We start from the raw sequence: 24,635 nt of genomic DNA, 5'->3' as shown, positions 1-24,635 counted from the left end.
GTTACCTGCTCTATCTACTGGGAACTCCCCCAGGGCATTCAGGAATCCAGTGGATTCGTTAGTCACCAGGGTGGACCATCATAATCTGTCCACCAGCCCTGCAGGGGAGGATTGGGTGAGCCTTAAGGCTAAACTTCACCAGGAAGTGGTCTGACCATGATAAATGTGGTGACATCCATCCCCCAGATCTCCCTTTCCTCCATCTGGAACAAAATCCAAGTCGAGGGTATGCACTGCCCTATGCGTTGGGCCGGTGATAACCTGAGACAGCCCCATGGTAGTCATGGAGGCCATGAAGTCCTGAGCGAGAACACTACAGGCAGCCCTTAGCATGGACATTGAAATTACGTAGGACTATTGTTCTGGGCTCCTCAAATACCACAGCTGAGGTGGCCTCTGCCAGCTTGGTCAGAGAAGCTGCTGAGCAGCAGAGTGGATGGTTCACCAACAACAATCCTAGTTTGCTGTTTCTTTGCCCCAACACCAGGTGTAGCCCCTCACAGTCAGCTCCAAGACAGAGTGGTTTCCTGGTGACAGAAATGGAAGTTCAGTAGACCACAGCAACTCCTCCCCCCCCCATCTTTGCAGCCTGCGCTGGTGTTACACTGAGTATCCAGATGGGCAAAGCTAGATGAGATCAACTGCTCCCAGCTCATTCACCCAGGTCTCAGGAATGCACACCAAATTGGCACCATCATCCATGATAATTTAAATTGACTGACTGGATCATCTGGTGATCAAATAATGGAGGGGTGTGGTATTACTTTGTACCAATCTGGCATTAAACAACAGTGCACACAGGCTAGATTTTTACTAACCTATCTATCCACACAAATGTATGCTAGTCATTTGTGATCCAAGAAAGAAAATAATAAATTCTGTAAAGCTTCCCTTTATGGTTACAGAAAGCATGCAGGTAAAGCAACAACTATAATTTCTCCTTTGCCTTTATTTTGGCAAAGAGTGTTTACATTTTTTAATGACTTATATTTTGCAGTTCACTACTGACAGTTTAAGTGTTGCTGTCTTAATAAATATTGTTTGGTTAATTACAGACCTTGCATTTCTTAAAAAAATCTGCTGGTTCCTTAAATGAAGCCATTCCTGATAGGTATAATAGATGTCTTGTAGCAGGCTTGCTTTCTCCACGATTTATTGATATACAGCCTTCAAGTCTGAGTCAGGTGAGTCCATGATAAATATGTAGGAGAAAACTGAGCTTTTTCACTGTGCCTCTTCTTTAATACCCAGATCTCATTAATTCAGGTATTGTTCCTGATCCAGCCAGGAGATATATGCATGAACCTAGGTTTAGATTTGTGCGCCCGGGCCTCATTTTAATTGGCTAATCATCATTTGGTGATGCACATTCCTGTATAGACTGGTGCTTCATATTGTGTATGATTTGAGCCTCTGTGTTGAAACTGTTGTTGTTGTTATTCTGATATAAGTGACACCTTGCCACAGAAAGTTGCAATGTGAAGTACTTCTGTTCAGGGTTACAGTTGCTCCATTCCATTCTCCCACTCCAGTTTTCTCCCCACCACCACCACAGTGAGGCATCATTCCAACTTGAAATGCCTCATTGAGGCATATGATGTGGGTATGTCTAGTGATATTTTCTTTTTGGTTTGTATTGGCAAAACCCTTGAAAATTGCAGATGTTCATGCACTTTTAAATTATATTCCTGTGTTATGAGGATTAACAGCTGGGCAACAAGAATGGACCTCTTGTGCCCAAATTGTCACTAAGAGACATATTTTAAGCCTGGAATGATGAATAACCACCTGTGCGTCTGACCTGTAAACTGGTAGGGTTTTCTTCCTCCTTTTTTGTTGATATTTTCTTTCTCTCCCCCCCCCTTTTTCTTAATGAAATTGCAATTAAAAACCGATTTTAAGAAATCATTCCAACATGGGATTTTTGGGGTAGGGAGAGCACACTTGTGCCCAGTCTAGAAACATTAACATCTTTGATTTCTCTGTTGATACCCATGGAGAGCTCTGCTCTGACCCTAGAGATGCTGTAAAATAGCTTCTTGTTGTGAGCCAGGAATTGGCCTATCCAGACAATGTGATGGTTCTTTTGACCCTTTTTATAACTGTTTATCTCCCTGTCTCACCTCTTTTCAGTCACTTCATTCCCAATTGTCAGTTTTTTCTCTGTTGGCTAACATGCTGTGCCACTGAATACTTATGGGGGCTGTTTGGGAGTTTCCCCCCTCCTTTGGTTTTTCCCCTAAATATTTTTTGAGCATCTGCAAACCTTGGCATTACCCGGAGTCTGCTGATAACTCTTTCTTGTGCATGGGTGGCATGAGCATGGGGAGACCTGAATCTGTATTAGGAGGAATGATCAGTGAGTTTTTATTTTATTTTATTTTGTTTTGTAGGAAGAGCAATTTGAAGCTGTATTATCAGCTGCTATCCAAACTAGTTCTTTAGGGCTCCTCACTAGCTACATCAAACAGTGGACTGCTGAAGGTAAGTAAAGCTTTGCTATTTGATTAAATTCTAACATATAAAACCTATGCTCATTACTTCTGGTTGTTTTTTTTAAGAGCAACCAGATTCTGCACCTAATCTGCGCTTTGTTCTTGAATGGACATGGAGTAAAGTGGTTAGCACTAAAGAAGACTTTGTTCAACTATGTAAGTAGTGTGTTTTGAAAATCTTTGTTAAAGACATTCAATAAATGGGCTGGGTTATTTGTTTATCTAGCAGTATTAAGGGAAAACACTTTTAACCTCACTTTGAACTAATATTGTCATAATTTTTGTCTTTGTTTTATAAGGTGTCCCACTATTTGATGGGTCATCTAACTTTATTGGTCCACAAACGCTACAGTCTTTGCAGCACTGCGAGTTGCTTCTTAGCAACCTTAGCACAGTTATGAACTGTTTTGTAATGGAGGCACAAGAACTCACAGAAAAAGGTGTGTAAATGAGATTAATTCTAAGATGCACATTTTATGTAACTTTCTAATAAATGAGAATCTTACTATTCTTTTCTCCCCATCTGTAAAGGCAGGTCCTGTATGTCTGTTAACAGTTTTTTATAGTTTCACTTTGTTGGTGAAGAGAGGGTCTCTATTTTTTGTTTTAATTACAATAATCATGTCTGATTGCAAAAACATATAATGCTTATACTAAAAAGATGAAAGGAAAGCTTGTTCAGCATATCAAGATCTCAGTTCTTGGTCTTGAAGCATTGATGCCCCTCGGTGGTTACTCTGCCTACACAATTGGTTTGGTGTCTTTTTATGAGCATATTTCAGATGGGAATGGTATTCTTCAAAATCAGTCTGGAAAGAAGTGGAGCCAGAAGTGATCCACTGCCAGCTACAATGAGGAAGGGAATACATTCTCAAGTAAACTATTAATCCACCTAGTAAACAAAGGATAAAATGTTGTCAGTGCAACAATTCACCAATGAAAGATCTGCCACAACTGATCAGTGTTTTTAAAGGATACATTATGCTAAAAAAACTGTTCATCTCTTTTCAGGCATTACAGATCTAACAAATAAGCAAGTTGTAACCAGTCTCCTTTCACAGTACGTGCAAGTGGTCATTTGGTTCTGTCGATCCAGCCTTCTTCCAGAAACGTTAGGTAAACTTTTAAAAGCAGTGCACTAGAATCAAAATAACCTCAAACATGAACCAAAATAACCTCAAACTTGAGCAAGCATGTTTTTAATTCTAGTCCCATTGGTTAAAATTTGGCTAATATATATTTTTCATTGATTTAAATAACCAAGTGGCGGGCAAAGACAGTTATTTAAAAACGAGGCAGCATAGGGGATTTCTCTGCTTCTTTAGGGTTGAACTATTTGTTCTCAAAATGCAAAGGCAATCTGTACTTTGTCTTCTGTTTTCACTTGTTTTAATGTAACTATGTTTTTAAAATGAGTTTTCATCTCTTGTTGGTAGATGAAGATATGCAGTTGTCAAAACCTTTCTATAATTACCAACATATACAGCGCTTTTATGTTAGCTGCCGTCAGAAACTGGAACACTTATCAAGGTAACAGCTTTCTAAAGAAATGTTCAAATTATGTCATAGCACAAGGGTTTTCACTAACTCATATAGAAGCATCAAAGTCTAGGCAAGACTACTTAAGAGACTGGCTTGCATTTCAAAAATTGCTGACATCTGTCTAAGGACACCTAATATTTGCAAAATCTTTAAGTGAACATTATTTTGTGCAAGCACTATAACTGTTTTTTTTGTTTGTTTTCTTCCCTTTTCTCTTATATTGTTGAACTGTAAGCCATTTTCACAGGGATCTGTTACAGCATGTAATAAAAATCTAAGTATCTAATAATAAAATCAAGCCACTTCTTAAATTCGGGGGAGCTTACATTGGTTTTAGGGGTTTTACACAAGGACCTTCTACAGCAGGAGTGGGGAGCCTCAGGCCTGGAAACCAACTTCTGCCCTCCAGGCCTCTGTATACTCCCCCCCAGACTCTCTTCAGCCATGTGCCCTCTCCCAGGCCACACCCCTCACTGGCCCTGTTTTATACCCTGCTTGAGTTTTTTGCTTGGCTTTAATGTGTCCTTGAATTCTGACAAAAGCCTCTTGCTTGTCTAGATGGAGGATAGAGAGGCATATGTGAATGTGTAAAAACTAGGCTACTGTACTAAGGTAAAACTTACATTGCTCCACCTACTTTTGATGCTGGCCCTGCCCACCGCTGGCATGTGGCCCCCAGAAGGGAATGCGGCTGTCAGGCTGAAAAAGGTTCCTTAGCCTTGTTCTATAGAGACCCCTATACTAATGCTTTCAAATTATGTGCATTCATGAATGTGTATTCAAATTATATTTAAATTATAAATAAGCTTGTAACACCTAGGAAATGATGTTGGTTTTATAGGATTCTTTTTTGTTGTAGAGGCAAATGGAACCCCGATTGTCTGATGATTGATGGAATGATTTCCCAGTTAGGTGATTCAGTTGTGAAGTTGTGGCAGAGAGATGATGGAGGAACAGGGAAATACCCACCTCCTACATTACATGTAAGTGTGATTGATAAAGATTTCCTAACTTTGAACAAGTGGAATTACTAACTCTGTGTGTTGTGCATTATAGGCATTACTTGACCTCTACTTGTTAGAAAATATTGAAGATCTCTACAAGCATGCCACTGTATCCTTTCAAAGATTTAAATGTAATATCTCAGTTAATACAGGAATACTGAGAATGGCCTTTTATAAATTGGCAAACTCTTGAATGTGTAGAATTTAAGGTACATAATGAAGAGGTCTACAATGTCCAAGAGCAAGGAACTGCAAAAATAAAGACCAATGTCTCCCATCTGTGGGAGAACGGCAACCTCAGTAGTATACTGCAATGTAAAGAAGAGAACTGCCAGTCCTGTCAGCTGTGCATGCGTTGCACACCAAAACCAAGGTTCTCAAATTATTGAATGAAAAAGCTTTACAATTTTTCCTTGTCTGCTTTTCATCTCTTTCCTGTCTTTTACATAAATTGTATGTATTACTTTGGGCCTCCATAATTTTCACACATCCATAAGGTTAATCTGTTTTTTGAAATATGGTCTTTTAATATAAACTATTTTGATGAGTCTTGTGGGACTAACTCCCCCCCCCCCAAAAAAAAGTTGGACATTTCATTCTGTATTTTTATTCTGGTGAGATACCCTCACACCTCACTCTGAGCTACAGAAGGGCTTGCAAAGCAATGAAACATCTTGCTTTGTTGCAGGCCTTCAAGCAACTTAGCACAAGTTAGAGATTCCCATCCCTCCCAAGGACTTGGAGAAGGGCAAAAGAGGATCTAACTTGTGAGTAATGGAGAAGCTTGGACAACAGCAAGATGTCTCACTGCTTTTCAAGTCTTTCTGAGACTCACTGTGGAGGAGTGCGAGCATTTGGCTTTGTAGTTGCACTAGGCCTCCAGTCCTCAGCTCAGTGTCACAGGCAATATCTCCCCTTTAGGGGAGGCCTTGTGTCGGTTGCATTTACAAATGTACAGAGCTCTCGTTGGACACCACATGTAAAAGTTGGCTTTTCTCATTGTTACAGGCACCCTCCTAGTTCTTTAGACATCTTTCACTTTTTTCTTCGTGTCACTGCACAGAGTTAAGATTTGCTAATTACTGATGGCAAGCATTGCTTAATTTTAGCATTTTTCTGCATTGTAACACAATTTCTTGTTACTGAAAAATTATTATATTCCAAAAATTATTAGAAGACTTGTAATGTTAAATTGGGTGTAGGGAACCTTTGGCTCTTCAGGTATTGTTGAGGTACAACACCCATCATCTCTGGCCATATGACATACTTTCTGAGACTGATGGGAGTTGTTGTCCAGCAACATCTGGAGAGCCAAAGGTTCCTCACACTTGCGTTAAATAATATTATACAGATGTATTTAATGTTTAGTCCGTGAAATTTTACTACTTAACAGCTGCAGGAAATATGTTTTTGTATTGTACGATGTGTCTGTTCTAGCACTCATAGGAAAGCTGCATAATGTTTGCCCTTAATATTTCTAATCAGACAATTTATTTACTATTGGACATCATGCATTCTTCTCCAAACAAGACTGATACTTCAGTGGACTCTTTCCCAACAGCCTTTGCAATCCCTATAGGTCTGGTTAACTTGATTCAAGGTTTTTGGTGTTTGGATCACAATGACTATGAGGTAGGTGTATGAAGGGACAATCAGGTTTTGGAGACATCTCTGTAAAGTGAAAATAAAAGAAACATGTAATATTCCCACTAGTCAATATGCATAGCTGCAAGCATTCATTTCTGACAATCTAGTCCACGCTCCCATTAACATCAGATTTAAGAGACTGCTATTGAATTTAGGAAAATAGGAAGCTGCCTTAAGCAAAGTCAGACCATTGGACCATTTAGCTCAGTGCTGTCTACATTGACTGACAATGGCTCTCCAGGATTTCAAACTGGGATCTCTCACAGCCCTATCTGGAGATGTCGGGGATTGAACCCGGGGCCCCTCTGCATGCAAAGCAGATGCTCTGCCACTGAGTTACAGGCTTTTGCCAATGTAATGGAATTCTAATTTAATGAAATTCGGATTCTTCTATTGTACTTCTAGTGCCGTGCTTTCTATATTAGCACACAATTAAAAGCATAGCACTGGGCTGATGCTGTCAGTAGGCAATTGCTGGTGCAGCAGTGTGGGACATGACTATTACACTGCCAACAGTTCCTTTCACTGGATGCCCTGAGGCAGAATTGTGCACAGCACAGAATAGGAATGATGGGGATCGAATTAGGAACACCCAGCTTTGAGTTATCAGTTCTCATTACAACCGTGCCAACTGCACTGACACAAACTGACCTCCTTCCAGTGTCTTGTTTTAGTGGGATCGCAACTGACTTGTAGCACTATAAGACAAACCTAGCTCGCCTGAAATGCTGGAGTGCTTCTGTTACTACTAGATCTGTTCCTCCTCCATCAAAAAGAACTATATGTATAGAATTAGTGTATGCATTGAATTCCATAATTTGTTTCAGTGTAGAAAACTGTAAAACACAGGAGGTTTCATCCACCATCGCCTAACAGGTCCTCCTAACGGTTGTGGGTTGACACTCTACAGAGGTTACCACTGGAAGGGGAGGTCAGCAACCCTCACTGTGCATGGATTTCTCTAGGCCCTAGCTATATATCATCAATATGTACATTTAATATAGATTGTTCCCAGTATCATTATTTGTCTTTTGATTATCATCTTGGACTCTTGCAGACTTCTCTGACCTATCTGTTTCATCCAGCTACAATCAAATTGCCTTGGCAACACATGAGGATAATTCAGGTCTTGATGTGTCATGGTGAGCATAGGCGAGCCCTCCGATACATACAAATAATGAAGCCATCAATGATGAGCAGCGGTGAAGTCGCCCTTCACCTTACTGTCTTGCTGTTTAACAGGTAAAAAAAATACAGCAAATTATTTTTCTACTGTTCAAATATTCAAGAAGAAAAATATGCCCCATCTAATAATATATCAAGGTGTATTTTGACAGTATTGCTGTGCATTTTTTGTAAAATACTATGGTAGCGTGTGTTGGATAAACACCTCTAAATCCTTGATACGTCTGTAATGCTAGTTTTAAATGCAATTTTTCTGTAGCAGAAAGATCTGGCACAACTTTAACCTGCATTTAAAAAATCAATTGCAGTTGTATGGTGGAAGCTTGGAGTGTGCTGCGGCAGCATGCTACCCGGTTAAATGTAGAAGATACGCTTAAGCATGTATACGAAATTTGTCAGGAACTGGGACTGATGGAAGATTTGTTAAAACTACCATTCACAGAAAATGAACAGGTAATCTTGGGGAGGAAGAAATTCTCAAAGCACAATTCTGCTCCAAAATTATTAAAAACCTCACTGATACATTAGCACTTCATATATCTGTTTGCATGATTAGACTCTTACTGCTCCAGAAAAAGTTTACTATTCTAAATATTTTCCCCACCCCCTAGGAGTGTCTAGAGAAGTTCTTGCAGACAAGTCCTGGTGTTAACAATCATGAGTTCCTCTTAGTTCACCACCTTCAGCGTGCCAACTACATTTCTGCACTACAGCTGAATCAATCACTGAAGACTAATCTCATGGTAAACCTTAGCATTTATTTGATTTCCTTTATGAATCACTACCCATAAAATATCTCAAAGCAATTTCACAGTGAAAACATTAACAATGAAAACAATTAAAAATTCCACATGTAAAAACAATTTCAATCCAATGCACACCCAGACTGGGGTAAACATATCTGCGTAGGTATGGGAGAAATTAAGATGCTTTTACTGTGGAAAAGTTATTTTGTTATGCTGTACAAAGCAGTATGCTATTTGCTATTTTTAGTTTAGTATTTCTAAAAAAACACAAATCTCTGAAAATTACTTAAAAACAAAATTATCCAAAGTCGGCCCTGGATGATTACTTAAGTGAAATGTACAATCCAGTTTAGGGAAAGGAGGAATTGCATTCAGTGCTAAAAGCAGCTTGCTAATTTTAACTTACAAGATTTGATTTTAGATGTGTACATGATACAAACCACCTACAATATATTGTAGCTCTGACAAAATGGCAAGTATAAGTTTAAGCAGCCAGGTACATGTATACCAAATGTCTTTTGTTTACCTAATTGATCGTAATGTATCTCATAGCATATTATTTAATAGTGCTTAGTAGCATATGTTCCAAGAGTAAGACTGCTTGGAAACTTACTTGTTCTTTGAGTTTCTTGAAACTGCTGCCAAGTCATACCCATGCAAATGTCCCCAAACCATTTTTGCTAAAAGCAATTGTTAGGCTGTTTTGGAAGACAAAGTATGACTCCTAAGAAGCACATAGATATAGTTCTTTGGCAAATTTCAAGGACATAAGCTTACTTTGAAACACTGACATTCTTAAATATAACTTCAAATATCTTAGAGTAATTACAACTGGATGTCAATAAAATCTTCTTTAGAATAATCAAAAACATTTTTTACTGACTGCTCCCCTTTGCTCCAGAATCCCTGTTTGGTACAATGAACCATCCCTTGAATAGTGTAATAAGTTTTTTAAAAAGCAAAAGTCAGTTCAGTAAGTCCTGAGAAGAAAGCAAAAGCAAGGAATAAAAGAAAGACATTTTTGAATCAGTCATACTAATCATTTACTCAATTGTTCCAGTATGTCTTCTCTTTCTAGTCTATATTTTGACTGCCAATAGTCCACACTTTAAAACTTCTTTATTTCAAAATGAAATCATATGACCCGACCATTTCCTTTATTTCTATTGTTCAGGCTATGAGTGCTGTTGCTTATGTAGACAAAAGGCACCACCCACACCCAAGAGAAACATATCAACAGGCTTGGGGGAACCCCAAGGTTTGCAGAAGTACAATTTTTAAAGGGTAAAAAAACCAAAACAGCCTAATAAGAACTCAGTGTTATTAGTGGCTATGGAATATTGACTGGGGCGGGGGAGTGGCAGACAGATGGACAAATGGAAAGCCGGGTGGGTTGAAGAAGTTGAATGGAGTGGCTGCAATCCTGAACAGCAGCAACTCCCTATTGCAGTATTTTGTTGCAAGTCCCACTTGACACTATATAATTGCTATTAAGGTTATCTTCCCCTGAATCCTCAAGATAAGCTGAGCTACGAATAGAAAATAGATTATGGACATACTTGGGTAGGTTACAGTACTGAGTATTAATACAAAAACAATTTCTTTATTCAGATTTATCCAGTGTAATGTTGACATACTAACATCAGTTAGAAAAATCTTCATCTTCATGTCTGGCATCAGGAACTCATTAATATGCAGTTCTATACAGTTTGACAGTGCAACTGCCACTATAGGGCTATATAATATTTTAATTATTTCTATAAAACATTAATTTAAACTCCTCTTATTCACTCGTCTCTTATATAGAATGATCGAGATCCCCGCTGGAGAGAGAGATCAGTTGCCAGAAATTCTATATTAGACCAGTATGGCAAAGTTCTACCCAGAGTACAAAGGAAGCTAGCTGTAGAGCGAGCCAAGCCTTACCATTTGTCGTCTTCACTGCGGCGGGAAAGTAAGTCTTTTCAGTGTGCAGTGGTGAAACTTTTTTAAAAAAATTTCAAATGTTTAATGTTACGTTTCCTTCTTTTTAGTTTTAAGACCAAAGCCACTGTCAACAGTTGCAAAGCCGGTTACTGCAGGAAATGTAGCTACAAAAGCAACTTTCATCAATAATGTACTGTCCAAAATTGGAGAGGTGTGGATGGGAACTGAACAGAAAAATAAGTTATTTCAAAATGATACGTAAGTATTCCTTTTGTTGCCTTAAGAAATTATTTCAGCTTATGTCGCCCAGTGCCAGTGTTAAAACAGAAGCTTCACAACAGCTGTCCTTGTTCTTCACCTTCTTTCCTTTTATCATAATGAATAGCCTGTAGTTGCTACTATTCCAAAAGAGTGCATTTTTAGGGTAGAAACTTTGGCAGATACCATAGTTACAAATGTACTAAGCAGTGTGCTGCTTCTTTATAATTGTTTTGTATGAAATGTTACATTTTGCATATTCATGAGTGGAGGGGGAATAAGGTTGAGTCAGCTACTATAAAGATAGTTGAAAAGGCAACAACTCAGTTCTCTTTTAAAGTTTGGGGGAGATAGCAAAGACTAACATTAATTACATGGCTTCTGACTGGCTCAGCGTGTGCTTTATTTATTCCACTTTGGGAAAATGATACTTAGGTGTGTATGTGCATTTAGTGAGTTACTCGAGCTTACCTCTCTCCTGTTTTCAAATCCTAGAACTGAAGAACAACCATCTAGAGTGGATTCTTGCACTGATACAGAGCTACCAGATCCATTTGTTGGGACACCAGTTACTAAATCTTTAAGAAAATGTTCCAGGTAAAATTCTTCAGTACATGTTTGGGTACTTTTCAATCCCATTGAAATCAACAATGGTAATTTAGAGTAGTAATTATGTTGAGAGTTTGGGGGCATAATATCGCCCTGACTTGAATTAGATCTTGCATGTGGGCCCTTTTAAAAATAGAAGTATATTAGTAATATGTTAATGCTTCAGGAAGCTTTTTACTACTAAACTAAAATGAGAGATGATGCGTGATAATATTTTGATCAAGGCATAAAGCAATTTCAGTTTTTAAAATTGGAAAAACCAGGTGGATCATAGTACTGGTACAGAATGTGGCAGCTCACCTGATTAAAGGCAGCCGCCGCCGATATCACATCACTCCAGTGTTGAAGGAGCTACACTGGTTACCAGTAGTTTTTTGGGCCAAATTCAAGGTACTGGCTTTAACCTTTAAGATCTTATATGATGCTGGTCCAACTTACTTAAAGGAACGCCTTCAATGCCATCTCGGGTGCCGCTCAACAAGATCGACCTTGAAAGGCCTACTCGTTATCCCACCAGTCAAAGCAGCTAGACTGGTGAGGACTAGGGTGAGAGCCTTCTCAATTGTAGATCCCACCTTATGGAATACTCTACCAAATGACCTCTGCCAGGCCCCCTCTGTGATGAGTTTTTGCCGGGCTTTGAAGACCTGGCTGTTCCAACAGGCTTTTGAGGTGGGCTAGGTGCTGTGGGTTATGCAGTTATTGGTGGTGATTTTAATGTTTTAATGTTTTTATGTCTATTGTTTATTGTAACTTTATACTTCTGATCGTACATCGCCCAGAGTGGTTGGATATCCTCCCAGATGGGCGACTAATAAATCAAATAAATAAATAAATAGCGATGGGAGCCAAAATCCTTCAAACCATTGTGTGATTAGTAGAGTTTATGGTACACCTTTTTACATCCCTATTTTGTTAAGGCAACTTGATTTTAAAATGTTTACAGATTGCTTGACTTGGTGGTCCAGCCTCTTCCTCTTGATTCACCTTCCATTGGAAGTAGTCTGCGTATGTCGCCAAGAGCTTCTGCTTCCTGTATGCTTTCTAGTCCATTGCATTCCAACCCTCAATACTCCCTATACAAGAATGTTAGAAGAGCACCAGAATTAAAACTCCTAGAAACTCCTCCAGTTGTTAAGGTATCTAGAACTGTGAAGGTTTCATGAACCTGTTTGGTTCACATGCTGAAGTGCCAAGTAATGATGGGGTTCTTCTTACTTGGATTTTTAATCCTCCCATTTTAAGATATTTCTCCTCTTCTTAGAGGGCTAAAGCTTTGACATCTACATCTTCCTCCGGCTTTCCTGGCTTTACTCCTCAATCTATTTTGAGATCCAGTCTTCGCACTACTCCTTTAGCTACTCCAACTGCATCACCAGGAAGGTCTGTCACACCCCCTCCACGTGCAAAAGAAACAAAAATATCATTTATGGAAGAAAGCAAAGCTTCAGAATGGACTGCTGTGGTAGGTTGGAACGGGTACTGGAAAGAACATTTTGAGTCATATTCAGATGTTTCTGTAAAAGTGGTTAGGGGTCTGGGATTGTTCCCAAGTCTGCCTGACTGTTCCCAAGTCTGCCTGACGCCCATGTATTTATTGTCATATTCTAATAAGGGCCTATATGTGAGTAGAGCCCAACACATACAAGTGTGGTCTATGTGGTTATGTGATCTATTGTTCATAATCTTCAGAATTGGGAGTGGAGAGAACCAGTGCTAATGCAAATCAGGCCAAGATCATTGGGGTCTACATGCATAGGTCCCAATGGAGTGTGATGTCTAACATGCAGGTGTCAAGGCAAATGAAGGAAGCATGGACATGATTCAACTCCCCTCCATGCATAAGTGATTATATCCATATCTGTGAAGAGCCTTTTCACATAGTACCTACAGTACAGTGACAGGCAGTTGCTATTTTATTTCTTCCTGATGCTTGAAAACTGCATCTTAATTGCTTTTATATATGTTAATCCCCAGATCTAGAGCCTTTCTTGCAGTCTTCTGTGTTTGAAGTCTTGCTCCTGTAACTTGCTCTATTCCTGTGAGTGATCGGAGCTGCTGCTTACATTGCAGTAATTAAGAAAGACCCTGAAGGAGCCATACTGACATAGAGTAATATGTGTTTGTTCTAGAGCATGGCTGGTTAACTCCTGATCTGCCCCCCAAATAAATACTTCTGCCCTCCAAGACCTCACCAGTTTTGGTGGCAGAAAATGGGGGGATACAGTGAAATTTAAATATCTCTGCCCAGCACTAAGATGGGAATGCAAATTATCCCTTTCCCACTCATCAGATCAATTATTTGAGCGGGGAAGGGGAGAAATTCTGGTGATTTATATCCTGCCCTCCCACAAGTCCCCAGGCTAGCTTTCAAAAAACAAAATCACAATAAAAATGTTTTTTTTTTTTAAATCAGCAACAAAAGACTGGGAAAATTAAAGATCTTCACCTGGTGCTAAAACGACATCAAAGTAGGCACCATCTGCAAAATAGTCAATTGAGTTGGTCTATTCTTGTGCTCTCATGTGCAGAGTCACAAGAAAGACACAAATGTAGAATCTTGAATACTCTAGAGGCTATTGTTTTGGCAGAGGCCCTGAGGCAGCTGAGCTGTACTTGGGTATTGTGGGAAAAGATGTGGTCTGCTTTCTCTGCATAGACTGATGATTGATCTATTTGCTGATTTGCAAGGAGCAGATCTGAGCCTCCTCCTTCATTACATGTAACTTCTACATCGTTAAGGAAGGCATTCTGGGTAGAGCTGGTTTGTAAAGAGTCAAACAAGGCGTTAGTTAAGACAGGTGACTTTCTCAAAAGAGCAAAGGTGTATCTCGTGACTTACTATTTTTATCAGTTAATATTTTTAATTTAAAAAATCCACATCACTTTCTCGGGGCTGCATGTACATTCTACATGTGCAGAGTCCTTGTGGACTGGTCAATGAATTTAAATAGCAGAACCCTGCTTGTTCAAAAGGGTGCACATCTGCTCCCTTTTTAGAAGTAAATATGTTACCCTTTGTGAGCAGTGTATGTTCTGGATTAGGGCATTAAATTGTCAGAATTCACTGGGAAAATCGTGCTTCTTGTAACTTGGGCTTTTTTTAGATTACAGATCATAGAACAAAATACAGTACAGTGTCATCTGAATGTATTCGTGAAGCTCAAACAGAAGATACGTGGTCTAAGAATAGAGAAACTCCCTCCTTTTCAGCATGCAGCCTTCGGGAAGACCACAAAGGAACAGACTTGTCATCAGAATGCATACCAGGCCACAATTTGAATACAAGTAAACCTTCCAAAGAAGCTAGTTACACTTCTGTCAGATCAGACCAAACTACTTCAGAGTATCATGATGCAAAATCACCAGGTGACCATGATACTTTCAGAGAGTCTCAGCCAGCTGCTTTTTTTTCTGAAGATCTTGTAAACATACCAGTGTCAACTGAGAGAGAAGGCAACAAGATAGTAGCAAGCGATCCTTTGCAAATGGAACAGCAAACATCTCCAGATGGAGAACAATCAGCTAGTATGTGTCATGTGATCTACAGATAAGCAATAGCAAACTCAGGTGGTTGAGGGCATATCAATTTGGAAAGGACACAGGGCCACCCAAAAAGAAAGAACGTGGCTTTATATATTCAGGGGCCATTTATTAATTAAAATGACTTTTGGACTGGGTGGTGGGAGGGATTGCCTAACAAGAACCTGTGTGCATAAAGATTATTGATGGCAGTTAAGCCGACAGAGAAAGGGGATAGGGGACAGTGGTGACAAAATAGTGTTTGGTGAAGCCAAAATCGTACGTTTTTATTTTAGTCACAAATGACTATTGTATTGAGGGGAGGTGCCTTTTAAAAAGGATGTGCATTAGTGTGTGTGTGTGTGTGAGAGAGAGAGAGAGAGAGAGAGAGAATGGAGGATACATTCTGTCTCTGTGTTCATAAGTTGTGCTATTCATAGGGTTCTCTGAAAGAGAAGACAAAGAATATGGCTCGCTTCCTGAGGATGGAGTATTTGCGATGCATCACTTAAATGCTATTCCTGACACTGTAGTCACTTTTGTGCCATCTAATGAAAGGTGAATATTGCAGTTTGCTTCAAACCTTTTACATTTTTTGTGTGTTCATTTTTTTTACTGCTATGACTATGAGATAGATCTGTGAAAAAAGGGCCACAGCTGGAGCACAATTTTGCCGCCTTGGCTGTAGTATTTCCCTGTTCATGTTTGACCATATATATGGTTTCTGTGAGCATATATCCTCCAAACAGCATGCAGATAGTTGCAAGCTGCTGTTTTGTTCTTTGATAATTGTTATAGATTATTGACAAGTTGCAGTATCAGTTCTTCAGGATTCTGTATTTTTTTGTTCACTCCATCCTGTGGGCCAAATGTAGCTTAGTACAGGCCTCAATTTGGCCCATGATGCCATTTTCTTCAAACCACCGCTACCTGTCCTACAACTGATGTCAGGTGTGGAGCAGATAGAGATGTGTGACTGGATCAGTTGTGCGACTGAGTTCCCTGTGGGGTCCCTGCAGAAAGCAGGGTTGAAGACACTGCCCATCAGTTGGAATGGCTGTGCAACCAAGTTCCCTCAGTCGTCAGCTATTCCCTACAAAAAGTAGCTTTGCCAGCTGTATGCATGACACTGGAGAAGTGCTGAGCACAGGCCTTGCAAAACACTTTGCACAGCACTTCCCAACTCTGAGCATAGGACTGGCAAAGCCTCTTGTTCTGCAGTTCCTAAGTGCAGCCCAAGAAACGTTGATGGATGACTCGGACAAGCCAAATGTCAATCATCTTACATCATACTGCCATTAGGTGATTTAACAGGTGGGTTGTCCTGTCCACCTGTCAAAGTTGGCCTGTGGGAGTGGGGATCTGACCCACCAGGCCAAAAAGGTTCCCCATCCCTGCTGTAAACTATTGTTTTCATCTCTCCCCCACCCGCCACACACACACACACCTTTTTAGTAGGAAAAAGCAAGGCACCAGATTTGCTATGTTGCTCAACTTTTCTGGAAAAGCCACACAAAAGAAAACTGTATTTTTCCCTTCAGTAGTGTTGTGTTCAGGCTTTGTATAGTAACTATCCTGAATAGAGGCAATAGTGAGCACAGTAAGATCTTGTTTGTGTTTTCTCAAAAATATGTTCAGAGTTCAGTGGCGTTTATTCCTGAGTGAGTGGAGCTTGCTTTGAGTAAACATGCATAGGATCAAGCCATGCACTTACTAATGTTTGAATGGTTAATTGAATGAAAGGAATAGTAAAAATTAGACTTTAGCCAACCATATCTTCAGAGCTTAGTGTTAGATCATACAAATACCTACAATTTCTAAATAATGAAAGGAAAATTTCAGATTCTTCTATAGCACTGGTTTTGCAGTGTCTCTTGCAATACAGCCCAAGAATAGTTGTACTGGTTTAAGACATGTATTGGCAAAAAGGTGTGTTAGTGGTTTTCATAAACTGTGTTTAAAACTCATTTATGAGTTTTCTTATGTTCTCTTATGTTCTTCTTACAAAGTCAAACAAATGTCCTAGAATCCAGCCTGCCACCATTGCTGGAAGACAATGGAATCCTTGCTGAAATAAGTACCCAATCTATGGAACCAATAGGAACAGATGCCGAATGTATGTATATTTGAATTATCCAACAAATTAAACAATTAAACTGTTGATGCTGCTTCACATTCTGCACTGCTGTTGTATATTTTTACATAATCTACCATGGGGAGAGTGGTTATGACTTTATACATTGTGCAAACCTGAAATTTCGCAACCATTCAAAATCCAGATATGTTTATTAAAAAATTTCAAAATGACTGTTAGGAGTACTTCTAAGCAATCATTTAATTTGAATAAAGGTAACTGTGAAATTTACCTTGTACTAAAGCACAACTGAAACTCTTCCCTTGACCCTTGTGAGCCAAACAATTGGGGAGCAGATTTTAGAATAATACATTTCCATATAATAAAAATGAAATGTTGGTACAGAGTCTTCTAGGGAAAGGTACGCACTTGGAGCTGCAATAATCTCTTGAGTCAAAATATTTTCTTCTGAAGATCTTCCAAGAAAATGCATCGGCAAGGGTGCCTTCTTTGTGCTCTGGACGCTTAGCATGAAAGCCAATGTAGAGACAGTTCTCTCATTATCTCTGCTTAAACTAAAGGCTTGATTTTGAGCCAGGATCTTACCGTGGTTTGAAAGAAGCTGATTAAAATTATCTTAATGGCAGCCTGTCATACGTATGTGGCTTGAGCCCTTGTAGGCAAGGCCTATAGGTTTCTAACAAGTTGAGAGTGATATTTTAGCACAAGGTGCATTTAATAGAAGGCCAAGATCTCCTTTTATGAAAATAAGATTAACATGGTAGGGGCTCTCAGACACTGCAAAAGCTGTATTTGGTGTCACATTTTTCCCTTGGCTTAGGAGGCACAATTGATTTAACAATTCTTGGCTGACTTTAAATGTGCACCAATTTCATTTGGATAAATATTTATTCTCCCTATAAATATTCCTTGTCTTGTACATTGGTAGCTTAATATTGGTAACTGAGAGTCACAGTTGCTCAGTACTATCTGAGATTTTCTTATTCTATAAAGCAGAAGTGAACAGAGGCGTAGAAAGTTCCTTAAATGTAATTAAGAAGTCTCATCAGAATATCCATTACTAAAGAGTTTTAATGCAGAAACAATAAAATAAGATAAATTAATGAGAGGATAACTTTTTTCAGCTGTCATAAGTATTCCTGATAGTGAAGACATTGTCAGTGTTCATTCCAAAAATGAACTTGAAGAAAAAGAAGCTGAAGACAGATCAAAAGAAGCTGTGGTCACAGAAAATATAGTCATTCTTCAAGAGAAAACACAATCTAATATTGAACCTGTAAATCAAGAAGTAAATGTACGTAAATTCATTCGTTTATTGCTTCAGAGCTTTCTTTGAAATCCATAACTGTTTGGGACTACTGATTTACCAATATGAATACTTGAAAGTGTCTTTTTATATTTGTGAAGCATAGAATTAGTTTGGATATTTGGAAACTACTCTGTGGAGCAGCCCTAAGGATGCATCTGCAAGAGGAGGCAGTTCCCATTCCAAAGCATCCACAGATGCAGCTGCTGTTTCCCATTGACTATCTGCATGCATGTAACAGCTAAAAAACAGATTCCTGGCCATTGCAACTTGGGAGTGACAGCTGAGTTACTTTGGGGGCAGGTGTTGTATCTTCCATGTGGCTGGATACTTAAAACAGCTCAGTGCGAAGCAGTGTACAAATAGCTGAATTACCCAGTGAAGTTCAGTTAAATATTAAATTTGATTATTCCTCTAAAACTAGAAATACTATGTATTAGAATTAATCTTTTATGCTTTCTATTTTTAGCTTATTGGTGATGGAGCACATGAGGTACATGTGTTAGAAGCTGTAGTTGAGGCCCTTCCATACAATGAGTTGTGTCCTACAAGCAGTCTGAAATATCAGTACAGCTGTGACTCTATAGAACAGCAGGTTACACGTGAATTACTTGATAAAGTTGCCACTGAATCTGACTTTACTGAAGGAGATGGAGAACTGCTTTTGTCTCAGAACAACTTTACCTTAATATTAGAAGGGGATGAAGAAACTGAGATAGGAGACTCTACTGTATTGCATACTTTCCCTCTTAAATCATCAAGCCCCAAATTAGATGTGTGTGTGAATAGCACCGGAAGTAACAGTCAAGAATTAATTACAAATTCAGTGTCCACTGTAACTAGCGATCAGATGTCACAAAATACTGCTGAGGTATTGCCTTATGTACCTGAACCTATTCAGATGGTTATTGCTGAAAACCTGTTGGATGTAATCAAAGACACAAGAAGTAAAGAATTTTCAACTGAAGTAGTGGAACAGTCTCTTCATGAAAGTATAAGCAAGAAGGTATTAAGCTCCCCCCAGGCACCTCTACAAAATGTTTTCGAAATAAATAAGGATATAAAATTGGGTCAAGTGGAAAACTTGGTGATGTCTAACACTAGCTCAGCAGAACAGATGACACAAAACTTAAATGTCCTATTACCTGATGATCAGCCACTGACGCAAATGGATAAACCAGCTCTGTTAGTACTGCCGACTCCAAGGAGAAGTGCTAGACGAGCAAGAGGGACTTTGAATATTCCTGAAAGTCTTCCCCTCAATTCTGAACAAGAACCTCAAGAAGAACAGGCACCACTGATTCTTGCTTTTCCAAACAGAGATACCAAGAAAACAAAGGGGAGTGACTTAAAAATATCAGCAAACGTTCAGCCACTTGCACAGGAATTTCAGGCAACTATTACAACAAGGAGAGGAGTTAGAAAACCAAAAGAGGCTGTATCAAAACTTAATGAGCATCCAAATGAGCAACCCCGTTCTGCTTGCAGGAGAACTCCCAGAAGTAGAAGAAGTTTAGTAGGGGATCAGGAAAGTAGTCAGTTTATCATTGACCATACTATTCAGATGACAGTCAATCCTAAAAGTGCAAGAAAACTAAAAACGATTGCTTTCCAGCTTGCAGAGAATGTAATTTCAGATCAGGAGGTGGAACCTCATGAACAGCGGCTGAGTACACCACCAAGAAAAGGAAGGCCAAGAAAGCATGGCATACAGAAAGTGATGGCTCAGTCAGAAATTGAAGCTGGGAAGTTGCCATTACCTACTCCAGTTAGAAGGGGCAGATCTAGAAAGTTAAGTCTACTGGAAGCCATTTCAGAACATGACATACAGCCAAGTGAACCAAAGGTACCTATATCAAATGAGCAGGAGAGAGCACGAAGCGCAAGTATATCAGAAACTGTTACTGATCGAGAGACTGAGCTTATTGAACAGCTGCCTGTGCGGCGTAGAAGAGGCAGACCAAGAAAGAATCCTTTGGATGTTTCAGCAAATTTGGGACTGGATTTGTCTCTGTCATCTCTTCCGCCGTCTCAGACAGATGCTTTTGCCACTACTAGAAGAAATACTAGGAGAGGGGCATTAAATCTTTCTACAAGTGCAGGCTATTTATCTTCTCTAGAAGAGACTTCAGTGGACACCACAAAGAGGAAATCTGCAAGGATCATGTCAGTGAGTATAGAGAAAATGGATACAGAAGAATGTATTCTAGAAGAACATTCTGTCCAGCCAAGTGAGTCAGAGACTTTAGCAAGGAGTTCTAAAAGGAGGCAATCTAAGATGACAGTAATCAGAAAGAGGAGCCAGCTACCATCTCTCTCTGAGGAAGGTACAGAGAAGGAGGAACACTTGCCACAAGCAGCTGATAGCACCGTGGGATTGCATTCCACAGACATGACCAAACTGAGGCTTGGAGAAACAAGGAGAACTTTATTGCATCGTGGTACTCACATAAAAAGGACCAGACACAGCAACAAGAGTGTGAAACACAGTCCCTCCCTGGATGGAAATGAGGCCTTCTATTTTTCTCCTCCTCTTACAAAGCTCACAGAAAAATCTAAAGGTATTTGAAATGTTTCCTTCAGTTCTGTAAGGTTGTTTGTGGTGGTTGTTTTTGTGCAGGTTGAACAAAATCAAATCACTACTGGGGATTTTTTTTGCAAGCAAGGCTGCCTATAATCCTTCCCACGCTACTACATTATATCAGTAGCATCCCGTATAAATCACAGGTGTGGTCCCTGTGGCCCACAGGCCTAATTAGGCCTGCTGTGCCATTCCATTTGCCCCACGCTATGACATCAGCTTTAAAGTACAGCTGTGACAACTGGGATCAGCAGAAGGGGCTGGCAGAAGCAGCTTGTATTCAAAGGGCTGGAGAAAGTGCTTTGAATCCAAACCACTTTCTCTGCAGAGGGGAAAATGCTCAATTTTTGGAGCATTTTCCCATTTGCAGAGATTTCAAAGGGGCTGATTGGTGCTGAAAGCGCATTTGCAAAGGAGTTTGCTATAACGGCTGGTGGTCTTTCACAGCAACATCCTTTGAACAGCATCAATCACCTGAAGTCATAAAGGGTGATCCCACCCACTTCTCAAAGTTGGCCCTCAGTGCAGGAGATAAGAATCTGGCCCCTAAGCTAGATCCTGATCCCCACCCCTGCCATAAATGTATGGCATACTGCTAAAAGTGGACTGTGTATTTACCAGTCTTGAGAGCAAATGGCCTATCAAGTGCTTAAACAAATCATCATGACTAGCAGGGGAAGGGAAGGATTAAACTCATGACAGTGGTGCCTCTGTGGTACTTTGCCTCAGAACTTCTTGTCCTTCTCCCCTCTCCTCCCCATGGTTGGTTTGTCCCCAAAGTAACTGTTGTGGGAAGCCACAAAGGAAGCTTTGCAACTGATTGTTTTTTGTTGCAAAGAAAAGGGAGAGCTAAAGTACTGTTTCTTTCCCTTTACAGTTTGTTGCAGGTTCCCACATAATGTCAAGTAAGCAAAACAGTGTGAAATTGGGTATCAGCAGTGGGAAACATGCTGTCCTCAGATACAGCTAGAATAGTAGCACACGCTCAAGGTAGTGAAAAAGTTGAGTTTTATACCTAGTGAATAGTTTGAAGGTTACAGTGAGCCTGAAGGTTGCTTGACACTCATACAGACAGAATAGCCATCCACTTGTGTCACAGCTTTTGGCATGAAAGTCTTTTTTGAACATCATGCTTTGTTTCAAGAAGTCAGCTCATTTGAAGGATCTCTTCATGTTTTATAGAATAGATGGATTCCTGTGTTTTCCCCAGCATGTGAATTATGTATTTTTGTAATGGGTGAGGCACTGCATCTATGCAAAATGCTAAAAATGCACTCAGCGGTCAAAATTAGGTAAGGCTTCTGGATACATAGTTCTTATATATGTGCATGTGTCCCTTTGCAAAATTACAGGAAAGATGCAGTCAATCTGCATTGTAGAAATGCAGAAATGTTACAGGAAGAGATGAGCCCCCACGTGTTAAAAGGCCATGTGTAAAAGCCAGCAGCTGGAAAGCAAGCAGCATTCTGTGAGATAAGAACTGCCCCCCTTTTTCCTTCTTGGGAAAGATAATGTCCTGGTCAGCAGGGCTTAATCTGATGAGATACCTGGTTTAGTGTATTTGTGGCGAGCATGGTGTTTTCCAGATGTTGTGGGTCACATCTCCCATCAACCCTGGTCTAGTGTACCTGTTACGTTTGTATAATAATCCTGCTAACAATTTACAACTCCTGTTTTAAAAGAAGGGGGGGATATTGGGAGACTACAGCCCTCAAGCTTGCACAGCAGAAAATAGGGTGTGGAGCAGCCTTCAATGAGATGCCAGCTTTAGCTTTGCCTTCTGCATCTGCAGTCACCTGGTACACTGCTGCCCTACTTAGAGCACTGTAACTTAGCTGTGCATTCACTTTAAATGGAGACTTCTCATTACAGCATCAAACAGCCTACTCCTGCCTTATGGCCCAGATATCTTCAGCAAAAGCAGGAACTGAATGACCTGTTGGCTATCATGGCATACAAGGCTCAAATGCCCTTTGTCTTGAAATGTTTGGAATGGCTTTAGTATATAAAGAAGGAGAGGGACAGTTAAACTGGGATCGAATGGAAAGCTGCTCCACTTCATGTTCTCTGCTTGCTCAGGGTGCGGGATTGCATCCTTAGTTGCATGCTTGGAATGCTTAGTTTCAAGTTCAAAAACAAATGTATGCTTCCTATTTTTAGGTGAGAAAGTAGTGACTCCTGTGCAACTCAAGGATTTCAAGGCAAACCTGACGTCTCGGTTTGTCTTCTCACCCCCTGTTTTGAGATCTAGGAAAAAACAAGTGCCCAGTATTTCAAGGATTGTGGAAGAGTTGGTAAGTAGAACTTTTACTCCTTCCTTTCCTGTACCCTGATCCTTCAAGGATCAAAAGAGAGCAATGAGGAAAATTTCTAGTGAAACCTGGACCAGAGTCCACCTTCCTGCAGGTTGTGATGCTTGGTAGATGGAGCTTTCCACATGTCTGTACTTAAAGTGGACCTATTCAGCACCTTTGAAGCTTGCCAGAACCAGCCTGAGCTGCCTCTGCTTAGGGGGTCCAGGGCACTTCATTGGTTTTATTGCTTTTTGCTGTTTTTAAATGCTTTATTTTATTTAATTATTAAAATGGCACTTGGAACAGATGCTGCTGGACTAATTCCCATCATCCCTGATCATTCGCTATGCTGGCTGACACTGACGGGACAGAGTCCAACAACCTCTGGAGGGCCAAAGGCACCCATCCCTGACCAGAGAAATAAAGCATACAACACATTTAATTACCAAAAAAATGACAAATGGCTAAAAAGACCAAAATAGCCATTCCTGGTCATGCTTTGCACATTCATAATGAGAACTGGCAGGCCCACTAACTTTTATATGAAATATCTTATTGAACTCTCCATTGCCAAAGGCTGACTTTACAGTTCCTTTGATTGCAGCCTACTGCTTCAGGTGCTATAAGTTGAACTGCTAGCAGCAAGTAACACAAGGCAGTTGTGTTGCTTATTCTCAAACTTTATCCTTAAAGGGGGCGTTAACTGGTATGACAATTACATGGAAGAGCAAAGTGTTCGTATTGATAGATGAGAGATGTCAGGTTATCTGTTCTAAGACTGGGAACCATTTATCATTAACAATAGTCACTATCCAGCTCATCTCTGTGGAGGGTACACACAAAGGAAAATAAGCCAGTTGATGAATGAGGGACAGGAAAGATGGTGATAGATTGGCATAGCGTTACTGACCCTGATCTCAGGGCTGCTTCCTCTACTGTTTGCTTTTTTGTATGTTTAAGGGTTTGTGTATTATTTTTTTCAGTGTGAGCAATCATCAACTGATTGGAAAAGCTAGAAATGTTTTACATAACTATTGTATAGCATTGGTTTAACAATAAGCCACTACAAGAGCCCTCGAGGTTGGTATGTGGGCTATGCATTTTAGAAAGTAAATAAAAAGGGGATGGGCAGTATGAGACAGAGAAATACTTTCATTTTCTGCAGGTTTACCACTCTTCATTTGTCCTTCAGGAATTACCAGTTAAAGAGGAAAAGGATGCTATCTCAATAGAGACTTTAGAAAAGCAGAGAAACAGAGCTACAAGGTCAAAAGCAACAAAAACAAGCAAGTATGCAATTATTCTGTTTTTTCCTAAACAATTATTTCAAAAGCAGTCAAATGAAGAAATTGTCACAGTGGTATGTTTGATGTTTGGTATTTACTATAGATTGAGGAATTGTGATCAAAAGCGAAACATTAATTT

General features: G+C 39.8%; 1 protein-coding gene across 6 annotated transcripts in view; it reads left to right on the top strand.

Annotated features, from left to right (window-relative positions):
- AHCTF1 (AT-hook containing transcription factor 1) overlaps positions 1–24,635 on the top strand; it is an 81,549-nt gene that overhangs the window by 55,646 nt on the left and 1,268 nt on the right. For 3 of the 6 annotated variants that reach the window (XM_061624651.1, XM_061624652.1, XM_061624650.1), the window contains 24 exons: positions 1,056–1,184; positions 2,394–2,484; positions 2,562–2,651; positions 2,795–2,935; positions 3,507–3,611; positions 3,932–4,025; positions 4,897–5,020; positions 5,094–5,150; positions 6,527–6,673; positions 7,746–7,930; positions 8,182–8,326; positions 8,485–8,616; positions 10,426–10,573; positions 10,653–10,803; positions 11,299–11,400; positions 12,359–12,551; positions 12,677–12,877; positions 14,520–14,940; positions 15,375–15,492; positions 16,944–17,050; positions 18,154–18,323; positions 18,805–20,896; positions 23,077–23,210; positions 24,403–24,500. In XM_061624651.1, the coding sequence (XP_061480635.1) occupies positions 1,056–1,184; positions 2,394–2,484; positions 2,562–2,651; positions 2,795–2,935; positions 3,507–3,611; positions 3,932–4,025; positions 4,897–5,020; positions 5,094–5,150; positions 6,527–6,673; positions 7,746–7,930; positions 8,182–8,326; positions 8,485–8,616; positions 10,426–10,573; positions 10,653–10,803; positions 11,299–11,400; positions 12,359–12,551; positions 12,677–12,877; positions 14,520–14,940; positions 15,375–15,492; positions 16,944–17,050; positions 18,154–18,323; positions 18,805–20,896; positions 23,077–23,210; positions 24,403–24,500 (5,375 nt within the window). The remainder of the gene's footprint in view (positions 1–1,055; positions 1,185–2,393; positions 2,485–2,561; positions 2,652–2,794; positions 2,936–3,506; positions 3,612–3,931; positions 4,026–4,896; positions 5,021–5,093; positions 5,151–6,526; positions 6,674–7,745; positions 7,931–8,181; positions 8,327–8,484; positions 8,617–10,425; positions 10,574–10,652; positions 10,804–11,298; positions 11,401–12,358; positions 12,552–12,676; positions 12,878–14,519; positions 14,941–15,374; positions 15,493–16,943; positions 17,051–18,153; positions 18,324–18,804; positions 20,897–23,076; positions 23,211–24,402; positions 24,501–24,635) is intronic. The other 3 variants (XM_061624656.1, XM_061624654.1, XM_061624655.1) reach the window with 3 other exon arrangements.

The sequence above is a fragment of the Rhineura floridana genome, chromosome 4, assembly GCF_030035675.1.
Source record: "Rhineura floridana isolate rRhiFlo1 chromosome 4, rRhiFlo1.hap2, whole genome shotgun sequence".
NCBI classification, from domain to species: Eukaryota; Metazoa; Chordata; class Lepidosauria; order Squamata; family Rhineuridae; genus Rhineura; species Rhineura floridana.
The sequence above is the reverse complement of the archived record's forward strand: the minus strand, read 5'-3'. Positions and strand labels throughout refer to the sequence as shown.